Here is a 16,997-nt window from a genome sequence, read left to right as displayed (position 1 = left end):
ACATTAGCTTTCATATCTTTACATCTTTTGAACAGGATTAGTATTTGCTAATACATGAAAGGCATTCAAATCAAGCAACCAAGTACAGAATTCAAGACTCATTCAAGCAATAATGGAAAAGCTACAATAAGACCATTAAATTGTTGCAATAACAATCGTTGAATAACTATTTATTTAGATACAATTCATTTTGGAAATTGAGTTAACTAATCAGTACAATGTAGCCTTCCAACTGTAAACTGAAAATAACATCCAAGCTGCATATTTATTACAAAACAAAATTAACTCTGCAATAAGATAGTTTGATACCTTATCAATTTTATCGAGCCATTCTTTATTTGATGCAAGCTCTGCCATAAAAGCTTGATGCTTCTGCCATTTACTGTGCAAGTTCCTGGCTTCATCATAGGACATGTCCTGGGCAGTGAGCATTTTCTCACTGATCCAGAGGGACAGCTGTAAAACAAAATATATGTTTAAGAAATATAAAACATCAAAAGGAAATATATTTAAAATTCAAATTGAGTTGTGCAGCCAGCTTACTTCCTGACAGTCTTGAAGAAATTTCTGTAGATCTCTATTGTCTTTCAAACGCATTAGAAGTTCACTGGCACCTTCACGGGTCTTTTTATGCCTGTGGATTGAATTAAATGGCAACATTTATAAAAGTGTTATTTTAAAGTATGCAGAATCTGAGCTGTTAGCGAAACTCATTGATTTTCCAAGCTGTGGGTACAATTTTAAAGGAAGAATATTAAGAATCCCTTTCAATATTTCTACCCCATGAATGTGAATCCTGATCTCTAAAATTCATATTTCACAAATGTTCAACATGAGAATATCTGGGATTGACTTGCAATTCAGGTGATTGTCAACAGGCCTTCAGACAAATCCTCCTCAGCTTTTTCATGCTGAGGTATTTGGTCAAACCTGGGACACAAGGAAGTGAATGGACTCAAATTATATAGTAAAGATCCCAAATATAGAACATTGCTTTGCGGCTTGCGACGTGCCACTTAAACTGATTCTAAAGCACTCTTTTGGATTTGAAGTAATAATTATGCCTGCTTCAGATTTTTTTTGTTGCTTGTGTTGGTGTGGGCAGGAGCAGAGAGGTTTGTGGAGCAGAGTTATTCGTTGCTTGAGTTATCACGTGATTCTGAAAGCTGTTTTTTTTTTGTTACTATTGCTGGTTAATTATCAATAGCTATCATTACACTAATTTAAATGTAGCCAAGAAATGATTTCTTTTAAATGTTAAGGGTTTAGAAATGTAACGGAATATCTTCACCCACCAGGAAGAGCATTGATGCCACACTTAACAAGATGCTCAATGACATTGAGTCAAAGCAATCTGCTTGACTGGTGCCCCATGCACCTCCTTAAACCTTTATTCCCAACCTCAGTCACTCTACGGTGCACAACTATTAAATGCACAGCAGTTACTCATGCAAGATATTTTGAAAGCAACTCCCAAACCTACAGTCTACCATTGAGAACATGGATTTCAGAAGCATGAGAATATCACCATCTGTAGGTTCCCTTCCAGGTGGCACATCGTGACTCAGAAATATATATTGTAATTCCTTCATCATCATTTGGTCTAAGTCTTAGGCAATAGACAATAGGCAATAGTTGCAGGAGTAGGCCATTTGGCCCTTCGAGCCAGCAACGCCATTCAATGTGATCATGGCTGATCATCCCCAATCAGTACCCCGTTCCTGCCTTCTCCCCATATCCCCCGACTCTGCTATTTTAAGAGCCCTATCTAGCTCTCTCTTGAAAGCATCCAGAGAACCTGCCTCCACCACCCTCTGAGGCAGAGAATTCCACAGACTCACCACTCTCAGTGAGAAAAAGTGTTTCCTCGTCGCCGTTCTAAATGGCTTACTCCTTATTCTTAAACTGTAGCCCATGGTTCTGGACTCCCCCAACATTGGGAACATGTTTCCTGCCTCTAGCGTGTCCAAACCTTTAACAATCTTATATGTTTCAATGAGAAACCCTCTCATCCTTCTAAACTCCAGAGTGTACAAGCCCAGCTGCTCCATTCTCTCTCCATAGGTCTTGCAAACCTATCTCCGACAGTGCTGTGAAAACACCTTCTATGGAAGAAAGTGAAGTAAATGCTGACATTGCCAACAGTGCCCAGCGATTTAAAAAAAAAGAATTGTTTATCAAGGAAACAACTTTTCCAAAAGAAAGGTTTCGGGCTGGTTTTGATTGTGTTATAATATCCACTATATTATTATTTAAACTTTATTTTAATAAGGATGAATACAATTAAATTTCTACAGCAAATCACCAGGTACTAAAGGAACTCAACAGACCAAGCAGCATCTAAGGAGAGACATGGACAATGTTCCGTGTCAACGCTTGCCTGGCCTGCTGAGCTCCTCCAGCACTTTGCTGTAGATTCCAGTATCTGCAGTCTCCTGTGTCGCCATATTTCTATGGCGTCATCCTAAATGACCTGGGAGATCTTTCTGAATAATGGGTAAAAATTGATACAGGGAAGGGACATTCAATCAAAATATATTCTCTTACAAACCCAGGTTTCATCCCAAGGTAAAGTAGCAATGTTACAAAATTTTGAGATTATAAAAATCAAGTCTGCAATTTATCCCATCAGATAAAGCATAAAAAGAAGTTTAATTTGACACCTAATTCACTTTTATATCTCAAGTATTTAAAAAGTTATGGCCATTTTCATACTCGGAAATTAGCATCTTGTTCCCTATTGATTTTCTATGGACATAACAGAAAAGCTGTGATCGTGAACAGTCAAAAGCCCATAACTTTCTTAAAAATAAAGAGAACTGAATGAAATTTTCAGTTATCATAGATTGAAGCATTCTGAAACAAATATAAAACAATCTTACTTGGATGACCTGAAATGAAAGCATATAATTAGTTAGTTACCCGTTTGTAGCTAATTCCAAACTTCAATTACTAGATCTAAACATCTATCCATTTCTTAAGAAATGATTAACATTTTTCAATAGCCTAAGTGTCTAAATAATATTCACAAAGAATTCACAATAAAACATGATTTTTAAATTTCATTTACATTAATTTATAGGCCAAATGGAAGGGATTTAGTGTTCAATTGCTGTAAATTAATGGCCATTTAAATCAGCTTTCGAGTGGGGAATCCTGTGGAACGCGCTGGTTTAGAACATTCACATTGCGGTAGATTTGTGCCCCCAAATGCCCAGAAAAATACTGCAGGATTTAATGGGCCCCCAAATTAGCTACTCGCAACATAAAACTTTGTATAAAGGGATCTTAAGAAGCGCTTTTTAATGTAAAAATAAACAACCTACCTTCCGTTGTCCCCTGTGTGAGATCCGACCTGTTGTCGGCTGTCGCGGGTTTAGAGGTTAATTTTTAACTTACTATAATTAAATTAACCCGTAAAATGTAAAAATAGCTCCAGCGAGCGAAACTTCAAGCGATTTTTCGTCAGCAACTGAGGTAGGCTGAACAAGCTCAGTTTGAACAGCCTAGGGAAAATCGCGTTTTAAACCCGCCCCCCCCCCCCCTCTAAACGGCGCCATAATTCACACACACGGGCTGGGACAGATCTGCAGCGACGCTTAACGTAGGTTTTGCAACGTACCTAGGTAAAGCATGTACAGTAACAAAACACAAACAGGAAAGTTTAAAATATCTTTTCTGTGCAATTAATACATGCATACAAAATCTTAACATTATTTTCAAAAGGGACAGAATCGGAATGATATTTTTCTTTACCTTTCATCAATAGAATTAACCTTTTCCTGGATTTTGTCAGAATAAATATTCCCATCACTGACCAGCCGCCTGCCTGTCTCCACCACTCCGTTGATCTTATCTTCATTAGCATCCATTGTAGTCATGAAGTCTTCCTGTTTCTTAATGGCAGCTTCTGCAGCTTCTAATGTTGTGGGCATTTCAGTGTGTGCCAACACATATTCCTTTGTTTACAAAAAAAACACAAATCATTTTTAGTTGACATTTTACTTTTAATTATGATCAGAGAACAAAACATTGATGCACTGGAATGATTAGTTCCAGCTTTGCAATCTTGTTTTAATAAGATGGACAGCACAATTCTCCAAATGCCTACAACTTTCTATTCACATTTTTCATACCTCTCATGCTTTAATATCCATTGAGTTTAGTTTAGTTTAGAGATACAGCGCGGAAACAGGCCCTTCGGCCCACCGAATCCACGCCGAACAGCGATCCCCACATTAACACTGTCCTACACACACACACACACACACACACACACACACGGGACAATTTATACTTATACCAAGCCAATTAACCTAGAAACCAGTACGTCTTTGGAGTGTGGGAGGAAATTGAAGATCTCGGAGAAAACCCACACAGTCACGGGGAGAACATACAAACCCCATACAAACAGCAGCTGTAGCCGGGATCGAACCCGGGTCTCAGGGGCTGCAAGTGCTGTAAGGCAGCAACTCTACTGCTGTGCCACTGTACTGCCCTCAAGTTCTTTGAGTAATGTATGCTGAAATGCTTTATGTGAAACTGAAACAAAATCCTGCTCAATAGAAGAATCTTGTCTATCCTGCAATTTGTATGTCAGATAAATATTTTATGCCCACCTGGACTGACAATAAGTAGGTTAACATAGAGGATAACAGTATTTTCTATTGTGTTTTAATCAGATATTTTGGTAAAATGTACACATATTTATTTTACAAGGAAAGGAAAAAAATTGACTGTCTTACAAGCAAACTTCTAAAAGAACTTAAAAATAACATACACCAGGCTAGAATTGAAAGTCAAAATTAAATGCAAGGTTCTTATCTTACCTGGTTGTTGAGGAATCCTTCTGCTTGCTTTGTATCTCTTAAGAATAATTGGTATGAATGAGATTGGGACAGGTGATTCTGTCTATTCTCCCACATCTTGTGCAGTTCATTCCATCCAGTGTCCAAAGCTTGCAGGCGCTGGCGTAAGAACATGTATTGTGCATCTGTTTGTCCCTGCGTTACCATTTCACCCATGTCTCGCATTTTCTGGTAGTCTTCCTCATAATTGTTAATTTCATTTTTGATGTTTTCATGTTGGGTGAGTAGCTTTTCCCCTTCAGCCAGCGTGTTTGGCATGTCTTCAGAAGCAATAGCAGTTTGAGTTCTTGAGAGCCAGGACTGGAAGTCATCCAGATCACGTAAGAATTGCTGAAGTTTGTTTGCTTCACCAAGTGATTCTTCTCGATTCTTTAAAGTACTTTTCATGTCTTCCCAGACATCACTGATTTCTGCAAGACGGCTCATAATAGCTTGTGCCTGGTCAGGATGCTCAGCAGCAAGTCTTTCGGATTCTTTCTGCAGGTCATCTAGTTTAGCTTCAATTGCTGTTAAATCACGTTCCATTCCAGTTAATTTCCTTTGGAGGGCCATGACACCAGCAAGATCATTGCCCAGATCTTGCGTGGACTCAATGACTTTGGTCTTTTCCCTAATCCAGGATTTAGTTTCATTGCATTCCAGGTGGTAGTTCTGAATGCTGAGTGCGGAATTGAGTGCATCTTTCTTTTGGTCCACAAGTTGACGGAATTTACTCCACCTAGGATCAAATTAGCAAAATGGAAGCAAATGGTCAGATACATGTGCTTACACTGGCTAACGTTAAATGTAAAATGAGATGGAATGATAGGCAGTCAGTGCTTCCTTAATCACTCCACCTCATTCTGAAACAGCAGACTACATCATAATCATTCTATCGAGTCCAACCTGCAAATGTATACCCTACTCTCGCTTCCTTTCTGTATGTTTTCTACTCAAAGAAACAGATTACTATATAAATGTTGTGGAAAGTAAGTGAGATAGGCGAATGTAAATGACAGAATCATTTTAATTTCTAATACTGCCCCAGCTTCCACCATGAAGAGGTGGCATGGTGTGGGGGGGAGGGGAGTGCAACACCATTAATCCTGTGCTGATCAGCTGATCAACTGTTAATTTAGACTTTAACATATCTTTCTAAGCCAATATTCTCACATCAAAACATTCACTCTGTAATAAAGTGAAAAGGTCTTGAATGAAGAATGAAACTTAATAGCTTTAAACTTGATCCACCTACCTCACGTGTGATATATCTGCTTACATTGCGTGGTCGGGTAACCATGCTACACAAATCCTCCATCATATAGACAAACAAATGCCTCGGCGTTGTATAATAAAGCTTTATGCCCAATTAACAAACTGCAAATTGATTTTTGCCACAATGCATATCATGGTGGTGTCTAGATGTGCTGCAAGTGCTTCACTGAAATCTATTTGTCATGTTTAAAATGACAGAGAAACAAAATGGCATCTTGGTTCAAAGATTATTAGTTTGGTCTCAGAGGTATGATTACTAACCAAGCACAACAGGTATTGTTATCATCACCCGAAAATGTCCCAAATGTATTGCTAAATAAAATATTGATAGCAAGCTACGCAAATAAGTTATTAGAGCAGCTAACTAAAAGCTTGACTGAAGATGTAAGTTTTAAGGAGATGACATGGAGAAAAGGAGGCAGAATTGTGAATGAAGGGAATGTCAGAGTGCAGGGCCTTCACTGCTGAAGGCATGGTTGGGAAAACAGGATCAATTGAATTAATTGATGAGAAAAAGGCCAGCAGTGGAATCTCTGGCTCATTCCTGAACATAAATGCATCATTATGCCAGGAATCGAAATTCTCTAATGCCTTTCACAAATTTCAATCAGTTGAGGAGAGATTGGTTTCTGTGGAAAGCAGAATAGGGGCGAGCATGGTGTGATCATGTTGAATGGGTGGAAATTACAGAGAATGATTTGTTGGATGGAGAGGCTGGCACTGTGAAAGGTGAGGACCAGGGGAAAGTGCGTATGTGTGCATGCGCGTGTGTGTGTGCATGGAGGGGGTAAATAGGTAATAAGTAAGAGTGCAAGATGGAAATGTATAATCCGATTGAATGGTGCCAGAACAACAATCTTGCTTTCAATGTTAGTATGAAATTGGAGCTGATTGTTCACTTCAAGGAGAAATGCCAGGGATCCATGAACTAATGGAACACCGCTCTTCCTCGAGAAGACAGTGGTGGAGTGTCAAAGCTTTAAGTTCATGTGCATGCATATCTTTGAAGATCCGTCCTAGGTCCAGTTCATTGATGGAATTGTAAACAAAGCTCATAAACCTCACTCCTGAAGTTGGAGGAAGCTTTGGCATGTCGTTGAATACTCCATCATACCTCTACTTGTGTACAGCAGAGAGCGTATTGATTAGTTACATCACGACCTGGTTTAGTAACTCGAAATCCCAGGAATGAAAGAGGCTACAGAGAGTGTAGACATTGTCCGGTCCATCAAAGGTACTGACCTCCCCATCATCGATGGGATCGATAGAAGATGCTACCTCAAAAAAAGTAGCCAATTTCATCAAAGACCCACACTCGCATTTCACTACTTCCATTGGGAATGGGTACAGGAGCCAAAAAAACGGCGGGTTCAATAACAGCTTCTGCCCAGCAACTATCAGGTTCTTGAACACCGTAAACACTAACCACTACATCAGCAACTATGATCTTCTTTGAATCGTTTTGCTGGTTGTACTACAGACTTTCTTTTTGCACTGTAATGGTTACCTAGTATTTCTGTTATTAATGTATTTTATTAATAATTAATATATATTTGTTTGACTGATTTTGCATTAAGCTACAAAGAGTTAGAATTTCATTGTTCCTTTGTTGGGATATCTGCCAATTAAACATTTTGAATCGACTCTCGATGTACACTTCTATGTGATGTGACTTACATACCTTGTATTTAGCTTATCTTGCTGTGCTTTGATTTCCTTTTCACTTGGGTGACCACTGTGGATCAACTGTCGAGCTATCTGGTTCACCACTGCGATACGAGAAGCCTGGTTGTTCATCTCTGGCTCTAGACTTTCAAACCTACAACAAAAATATAAAGATTAAACCTGCATAAATAAAACACAGAATTCGAAATGGCTTAGGATATCAATTCCCTAATCAACAAAAAAAAAATAACAATACAATGAAAGTAATCCTGGGAATAGTTAGAACTAAAGTTAGTTAGTTTTATTATTTATCTACAGCTGCTCCACGACCTACGATAGGGTTACGTTCCGATAAACTTATCGTAAACCGAAAATATCGCAAGTCAAAAACGCATTGCGATATATTGCGATCACGAGACTGGAAGTGATGAACGGCTCGCTGTTATTGCCGAGCGTTTACCGATCGTAAAGTCGAAATATCGCCAAGTCGAAGCCGTAAATTTGCGGAGCACCTGTAATGTGCTCTAATTCTTGACTACATAGAAGAAAGCTATTTATTTTGTCACAATGCTGCTGGTAATGACTGAAATCCTTTAGCCCCGAGTTGGGCCCGCAAGCATTGGTTCACTGATTAATTTTTGACATACATTTGGCTAACTCAGCCCTGTTGTTCGAAGATTACTGGTCTGATATAATTTCTGAAACTTTCTTTCTTCACAGTTGGCACTTGACTAGCATTTACAATGTTTTGCTTTTGATTTTTTTAAATGACCTCTGAACCCAATTTAGTAGCAAAATGACACTACACAAAAAAAAACTTTTAACATGTTATTATCAGGATAGGCAATAAATAACAAGGCCTCAGATTCAATGACCCATCCTTTGGATTTATACAATACGATTTAAATATTCAAAGTTGCTCATTTAAAAGCAAAATAATCATATTTTGTTATAATCCATTACAGTAAAGACTATACAGCCAACATATAAACCACAATAAAGTATTCTCAGACTCCCTAGAATATTGAATCTCTAATCCACTCTGCTTCAATTGTCAATCATATCTCATATACTACAGGTTTTAACTCAATATTGTCATCGGATATATTTTGTAATACAAACACTTTATTCCCAACCTGTGTTGGATGACTTCAAGATCTTCAAGCTTTTCTGGGATCTCCATGTTGTTCAGCCAATGCTCTTTCTCATCGATCCATAGTTCACAAGCGTCTGCTTCACTGAACATCTTGTACTGCGACAGAGCATCCTGAAGGGCTTGTTTACGAAGTCGTGCCAGTTCAGCTAACTCCTTGTAACGTTCCTCAATATCAGCCAATCTACCTTCCACCTCTGGTGAATTGTAGTACTCATCAGGCAAGCTTCGTCCTTGTTCATGTAGTGAATCAATGATTTGTCTGTAGCTAGCAACCTCCTCACCCACATCTTTGTGTTTCTTCACTAGGGCTTGAGTGGAGTATTCATCGTGGCCAACATCATTGCTGGAGACAATTCGCAAAATATCTAACATCCACACATCAATATCATCACCATCAGCCTTAAACTGGTGAACGTTAGCAGCTTCCTCCAATCGCTTTTTCTGAATTGCAGACAGCTCATCAAGGTGGGCCCACTGATCCTGAATGTCCTGAATCCGTTCCTTAATCTTCTCTGATCCAAAGTGCTCCTCAGCTACCATTGCATCACCTTCTTTTATCGTCTGTTGAAGAGGTCCACGTCGTCCACTCATTTCATCCTCAAATGCCTTGTGCTTGCTCAGAAGGCGAATCACACTCGTTAGATCCTTGCCGTAGTCAGCTGCTGAAAGAATCTGTTCTTTTTCACGGATCCAGCTTTCTTCCTCGGCCATCTCCCAAAAGAACTTCCAGAGGCGTCGGGACTCTTCCAAGCGAGCTCTTCGTTCAGCAGCCAGCTGACAAAGTTCTTGGTAACAGAATTCCAGGTGAGTTACACGATCATGAATGACCTGTGGATCACAGGGTTTGTAACCTGGGGAAGGAAAAATAAGTCCTTATTTCAAGGCTTTTTACCATTATCTCCAGTTGTTTTGTTAAATAGCTATTTGAATGTGCTCTGTTTCTCTCATTGCCTTTACAGAGGCATTTGAGCCAGTTTGCAATTTTATTCTATTGGCCTTTTGAGCTGACAATGACATATGAGACGAAAGTCGGCAAGGAGAATTCTACTTCACACCAATTTTCTAATAATTGTCATTTCAATCATGCCCTAGGACTCCAATTAGACCACTATATTCAAATTAACCACTATATACATTCCATACTCTTTCCTAATTGCCATCCTGGCTGCGACTGGTTGAGACAATCCAGGATGAACTCCAGACCTTTATCATCTCTGCTGTACAGTGGCAGAATGCCTGGCCTTTATTAGTGCAATTATCAAAATTGCAATCAAGAAATGAAACAGCAAATGATTTTTATTCCCCCTAAGTACCTCTGCGAAATTAAGTATCTATTCTAGCTGGACTGAGCTCAGCTGATTAGAGCATATGTTGTCAACTCCTGTGACGTTTTTCGGGTTTGCAATGAACGGTCTTACATCATTAAATGGAATCACCCAATGAGCCATCACTGGAGCACAAAAAAGATCACCATAAAAAGTGAAGGGTGAAAATAAAACTTACCTTCTCCTTCAGAAGCAAATTTCCGAGCAGAAGCATTGACACCTTTGATTCTGTCAGCCTGAATAGCGATGTCAGCTTCAACGAGTGCATGTTTCTGCAGGAGATCTTCCACACCAAGCAAATGTTTCCCATAGTCTTGAGACAGCAACAGCACCTGTGATAGTTCAACAACTTTCACCGATTGTTCATGTTAAATATACTGAACACAACATACAAGAGTTTAAAATAAAATGCAAAAAGTGTTGCTAATATTGCATCACCAGTACAAGTGCTCATCTTAGCTTATGGCTGCTTTAAAACATTGATTACAATCTTTACTAAAACAATTCACACAAAATGTTACAAAAGGAATAGAAGAGCTGTGTTTTTTTTAAATATACCTTCATCTCATCCATCCAGTCCATAATATATAACATTTCCTGGAAAATCTTTTGTAAATTGAGGTTCATTTCTAACCGATGCCTACGGGCACGCAATAATTCCAGTAGGTATTCCCAAAGCCTGTAGACGTTTTCTTTCCTCGCTGTGATCCGTTTGATATCATGGTAGTTCTCTGCTTCAAGTTCCTTGGCCACAGCCACCACTGCTTGCACTCGCTCTTCATATGCAGCAATATCTGTCTCTATAGCTTCGTGCTTCTTGGTAGCAGCCTCCACAGCTGGGAGATCAAAACCAAAATTGTCCTACGGCGCAAGAAATGGAAGTCACTTCACGTGATAAAATGTTTAAATATTCAGCGAGAATGAGCAAGTCTGACAAGAAATATACACTGCAAAGAAAATACAGTTTGACTAAAGAAGGCAAAAGAATGCCTCAATGTTAAACAGCAACACTATTTTCAGCTGTATTTGAGATTTGGCCAACTAATGATTATTCAAATATATAAAAACCACTTGCTCTACAAAATCTACAGAAATTAATTATATACCATTATTCAACCATTAACAAACAGGTTTTATGTTCAAATATATTTGCAAACCACTAGCCTTGAATTCTCATTGTACTTGATACCCGGTTTCACACAAATTAAAATTGATACCAATATTTTTTCTAGAGCGCCAAAAAATAACAGGTGAAGCATTACCTGGGAAACAAGACGCTGGTTTTCACTCAGCCAAGTCTCCCTCATAGCAGCTTTACGGTCGAATCGCCTTGCAAGTTGTTCCAGCTTTTCTTGTCTGATCAGCTCAGTCCTTAATGCCAGTTCTCGTCCGTGTTCAGATTTTTCCAGTCTTTCCCAGGCCTGTAGGTGATAATATTGACAACCAATAACTTTCCAAACCTATAATTAATCTCATCAAAAACTCTGTTCAATTAAAATTTAAAAAATAATTAAATTTGAAAGTAGGAAATTTAGGTGAATTATCAAGATAATTGAAAACTGGGTCAGTTTGTGATCAAGCCACAAGGAGGCCCTCTCTGAGCAATGATGAATAGCAGTTAAAGAAGCTTGGGAAGCTAGGTCGACAAAATATAATTGTGTGAATGGTGGAATTTCACAACATTTGTAAATACTATTGGGCTTTGTTCAACACAGACATCTTGAGGAGTCTCTGTGAGAGTAAAACAATCCAAAATGATGTGAGGAAATGATCAACTGCAAACTCCATGCTAGTACAATGGGCCAGGTTCTACTCATAAAAACTGAAAGTTGGAATCATAAAACAGAATTACTTATAACTAACTTTGATCAACTTTATTGCATATTTTTCTTTAAATTCTGAGCAAAATGTGAAGCTTGAGCATTACAAATTATCTCAAGCATACAAATACATGTATGGCTAGCTGTTTTGTTATGGGGCTGCACTTTTTAAGATCAGGGTGGAATGTGTTTAATCAAAAAATAAATGCAGGCAGTAAAGTTTAATACTTACAGGAAATATTTTATTCAGAAGCTTCAAAAAGCCTGATGATCTACAGCTACTTATACTGTGTTAGAGTCTTTACAATAGAATTAAATTAGAAATTACATGGGATAGTGGAAATGTTGAATAGTACATTCCTCCAAAAAAGCCATGGTTCCCAACCTTTTCAAGACATGAATTGACATGTCTATGGTGAAGATAAAGAGGAATGAACTCCAGGCGAGAGGAAGCAAACGAGTTAGGTTGGCAAATAACATTTATTTAGTTTGAGATAATGCCTTTAGTGAAGGGATGAATAAAGAGAGGGAATGCACAATAAATGGAGGAAAACCAAGAAATGTGGAGGAAGAGAAAAATCTTGGAAAGTTCATCCGCATATCGCTAAACGTAGCAGAAAAGGCCAAAAAGGCAGCTAGAATGGCATAAAGGATATTCCCTTTAATGACCTAGGCATAGAATGCAAGAACAAGGAAGCCATGCCAGCACTGCAGAAAACATTAGTTTGACGATAGCTGGAGTTCTGCGTGCAGTTCTAGTAACGAGACCTCAAGAAAATTGCACTGGTGCCAGTGAGACTACAGCGGAGTTTTAAGTTAATAAGTAGAGAGCATAGATTTAAGACAATTGGTAGAGGAATTAGAGGTAGATGGAAAGAGCGAAAAAAGGAGTTGCTCAACAACTGGTAAGATCCAGAACTTGTTTCCTGAAAATTAGTGGAGACAAAATCCCTCACCACATTTCAAAAATAGTTTAATGAGGACCGGAACAGCCTTAAACTAGTATTGCTGGGAGAGCCTTGATGGGCCAAATTTCTAAGATTCTGTGATAACTAGGCATATGGTTCAGAGCAGTGGATGGATTTGCCAAGGTCCAATTGAAAAGAAAGACTGAGGGGTTTGAATAACCTTCTCCCTAAATATTGATAACTCTTCAACACTGAAAGTGAATTGAGGCTCAGTAGCATAAATATTTCAGATGATTTTGTGGCGCTAATGGCACCTTGAAGAATTAGTTAAGGGAAGAGGCCCAAGGCAACTAACAACTAACTAACAGTATTCTTATACAACTTCAGATTAAAATTGAAAAAAGCAAATGCAGTATTCTAATGCATTACTATTCCCAACGTGGAACCTGCATTTTAATCAAAAATTCAACTTTGTCAGCTTTGGATCAGCACCAGTAAATAATTAATAGGAGTTCTAATTAACAGATGCACCTCTTCAACTGAGTGAATTCTAAGGGCCAGCTGAAGCCACGGATGACCTGTTGATAAGGTTAAGGCAGTTATTTCATGGAAGAAACAAAATAAACATCGTTCATGTTTACCTTGTTGATATCTGAGATGAGCTTGCCTTCCCGTGGCATGTAGACTTTCTGATTGTTTGCTCTCATTTTGCTTTGAATGGTAAAAAGCAAAACTTCCAGGTTTCCCTTTTCTGTAAACCTGCATCAAAAGAAAAAAATCTCAATCAGAATGCAACTATTTGTATCCTATATAGTTATTAGTGAAATTGTGTGAATTACACCATTTTTTCATTTCAAAGCCAAAATTAACAGAATGAGCAACAAGCAAGTTTAGTTATGACACTTGTGTTTTTGTACACCCCCAAATTTTAAATTCAGTTTAAATTAGACCTCATGACAACAAATGGTATTGTTGATAGCGTCATAGTGTGATACAGTGTGGCAACTGGCCAACTTGCCCACACCGGCCAACATGTCCCAGCTACACTAGTCCCACCTGCCTGCGCTTGGTCCATATCCCTCCAAACCTGTCCGATCCATGTACCAGACTGTTTCATAAATGTTGGGATAGTCCCAGCCTCAACTACCTCATCTGGCAACTTGTTCCATACACCCACCATCCTTTTTGTGAAAAGGTTACCCCTCAGATTCCCATTAAATCTTTTCCCCTTCACTTTTAACCTATGTCCCCTGGTCCTACTCTGGGCAAGAGACTCTGTGCATCTACCCAATCTATTCCTCTCATGATTCTGTACACCTCTATAAAATCACCCCTCATCCTCTTGCGCTCCAAGGAATAGAGACCCAGCCTCTCCCTATTGTTTGTTTGTTGTGTGTGTGTGTGTGTGTGTGTGTGTGTGTGTGTGTGTGTGTGTGTGTGTGTGTGTGTGTGTGTGTGTGTGTGTGTGTGCACTGAACTTCTTTTTTCTCTCTTGTTTATCAAATTGTTTACAGTGTACTATGTTTACATCTTCTGTTATGCTGCAGCAAGTAAGAATTTCATTGTTCTACCTGGGACATATGACAATAAAACACTCTTGAAACCCTCTAGTCCTGGCAACAGCCTCATAAGTCTTCTCTGAACTCTTTCAAGCTTGACAATATATTTCCTATAATATGGTGCCCAGAACTGAACACAATATTTTAAATGTGGTTTCACCAATGTCTTATATGACCTCGCAACTTCTATTCTCTGACTGATGAAGACCAATGTGTCAAAAGCCTTTTTGACCACCTTATCTACCTGCGACTCAACCTTCAAGGAACCATGCACCTGCAATCTTAGATCCCACTGCTCTACTACACTCCCTCGAGAGATCTACCATTCACTGTGAAGGTCCTGCCCTTGTTATATGTCCCAAAATGCAACACCTCACACTTCTCTGTATTAAATTCCATCAACCATTCTTCAGCCCACCTGGCCAATCGATCCAGATCCTGCTGCAATCTTTCACAATCATCTTCACTATCTGCAAAACTACCCACTTTTGTATCATCAGCAAATCTTGCCCTGTATGTTCTCATCCAAATCATTGATGTAGATGACAAACAGTAACATGCCTAGCACCGAAGCACACCACTAGTCACAGGTTAGAACACTGAGGCACACCACTTGTCATAGATCTTAGAATGAGGCCCATTGACTGCATGTTGAAACATAATCCACTATTCAATAAAGCGGGAAAAGGATAAATCAATCATTTAGCCTGACATCAGTAATAAAGAACATGCTCAAATCTATTATTGGGAAAGCCTTAAACAACTCGGTAATTCTATTGACCAGATAAACACATGACTTATGGGATGTTTTAAAAATCTGTTAACATTTTGAGAGGGTTGGAACTAGCAAGTAGATGAGAAAAGACAATGCTTGGAGTGTATTTGAATTTTGGGGAATTGGGAATTGAATAAATGGGTATTGGTAAATTGCCATACAAAGGAATAATATAGAATTTTGTCTCATTGGGAATAAAATAAAAGGATGCATTGAGGATTATGGGACTGAAAATATGATTTATTTTTCGGTTGGTGGCTGCAATTTTTGGTATTTACAAACTGTTTCAATAAGTTGAGGGCCAAACGTATAATGCATTCCACTATCCCGCTTACGCCTCCACTCCCTATACATTAGGCCAATTAACCTACAAACTCGCATGTCTTTAGGCTGTTGGAGGTAATCGGAGTACCCAGAGGAAACCCACGCAGTCGCAGAGAGATCATGCAAACTTCACATAGATAGCACCCGTCAGGATCGAACCCGGGTCTCTGGTGCTCTGAGGTAGCAGCTCTATCAGCTGTGCAACTGGACTCACCCAACATACTGGAGAGGGAACAAAACAGACGTTTACTACACTGATTTCCAGAGTGACATGATTGTCCTTTTGGGAGAAATTAGTCAACTTGACCTATATTCCCTAACACTTAGAGAAATCCTCTTACATTAATATCAAAAACACTTGAGCCTATTTCAGAATGAAGACTCACCTGCTCAAAATAAAGAGTTGGCATTTTAGAAATTAGATGAGGAGAAATCTCTTTTCTCAGGGTTCTGAATATTTGTGCTTTTCTATGGAATGCATTAAATATATTTAAATCCAAGATAATCAAGCATGCTGCAGGGAAGTGAAGGCAGATTAGCTACAATTTTAATAATGTCTTGCTGGACCTTATGGACCACCATTGCTTTTATTTGCGGTCTTATGACATACTCATTTTGAGCTCTTGGTAATGGTTTCACAAGCGATTAATGAGGCAAAGTAACAATAAATATTTAAATTCTTACTTTGAGGGTTTTTCAACAGTGCGATATGTATTAAATGCTTGTAGCTGCTGCTGAACACCAATGAGTGAATTGGCAAATTTGCGATTATTCAGGATGGTGATAGTCTGTTCAATCCACTCCAGTAGATCAGATGCCAAGGACTCGTACTTTTCAATCATTTTTTCAGTCTCAATCGCATAGTCAAGAACCTATGATGGGTGGGATGAGGACAATTTTAAGACATAAAATCCAAGAAGCACAATGTACAAGAAAAATGCAATTTTTAAATGCATATTTAAAATACTTTCTTGAAAAATTCAGTTTAGTGTAATACTCATTTATTAGCAGGAATACTTTGGAACACTACATGGCAGGGTTCAAGACAGCCCATATTCAGACAGTGCAATGATAAAGTTTTAAATTACGCAAATAGCTTTACAAGGATGAGAAATGCACGGTAAACTCAATAACATTAACAACAACATTGGTACTTAAATATTTGACGGTGCTTGTTTTGGAACAGCATGGTAGGTAGTACAAACCATCCAACAAATTTACAATTTTGGCTTCTATTATGAGGAATGTAATAGAATTCCCACAAAATGAGGAAAGATTATTTTTTAAACTATCTGAATGTTTACCCGATTACTGAGAAAGCAGACATGAACGCGAAACTACTG

The 16,997-nt window shown here is 38.6% G+C and overlaps 1 protein-coding gene across 1 annotated transcript in view; it reads right to left on the bottom strand.

Moving 5' to 3' along the window:
- LOC129699771 (spectrin beta chain, non-erythrocytic 1-like) overlaps positions 1-16,997 on the bottom strand; it is a 181,261-nt gene that overhangs the window by 32,514 nt on the left and 131,750 nt on the right. Inside the window, 11 exon segments of the mRNA XM_055639839.1 lie at positions 310-456; positions 544-634; positions 3,757-3,959; positions 4,830-5,586; positions 7,804-7,941; positions 8,924-9,794; positions 10,447-10,600; positions 10,827-11,129; positions 11,531-11,689; positions 13,638-13,755; positions 16,339-16,526. Of these exon segments, the coding sequence (XP_055495814.1) occupies positions 310-456; positions 544-634; positions 3,757-3,959; positions 4,830-5,586; positions 7,804-7,941; positions 8,924-9,794; positions 10,447-10,600; positions 10,827-11,129; positions 11,531-11,689; positions 13,638-13,755; positions 16,339-16,526 (3,129 nt within the window).

The sequence above is a fragment of the Leucoraja erinacea genome, chromosome 8 (genome assembly GCF_028641065.1).
Source record: "Leucoraja erinacea ecotype New England chromosome 8, Leri_hhj_1, whole genome shotgun sequence".
In the NCBI taxonomy this organism is placed as follows: Eukaryota; Metazoa; Chordata; class Chondrichthyes; order Rajiformes; family Rajidae; genus Leucoraja; species Leucoraja erinaceus.
Note: the sequence above shows the minus strand (reverse complement) of the source record. Positions and strands in the feature narration are given on the sequence as shown.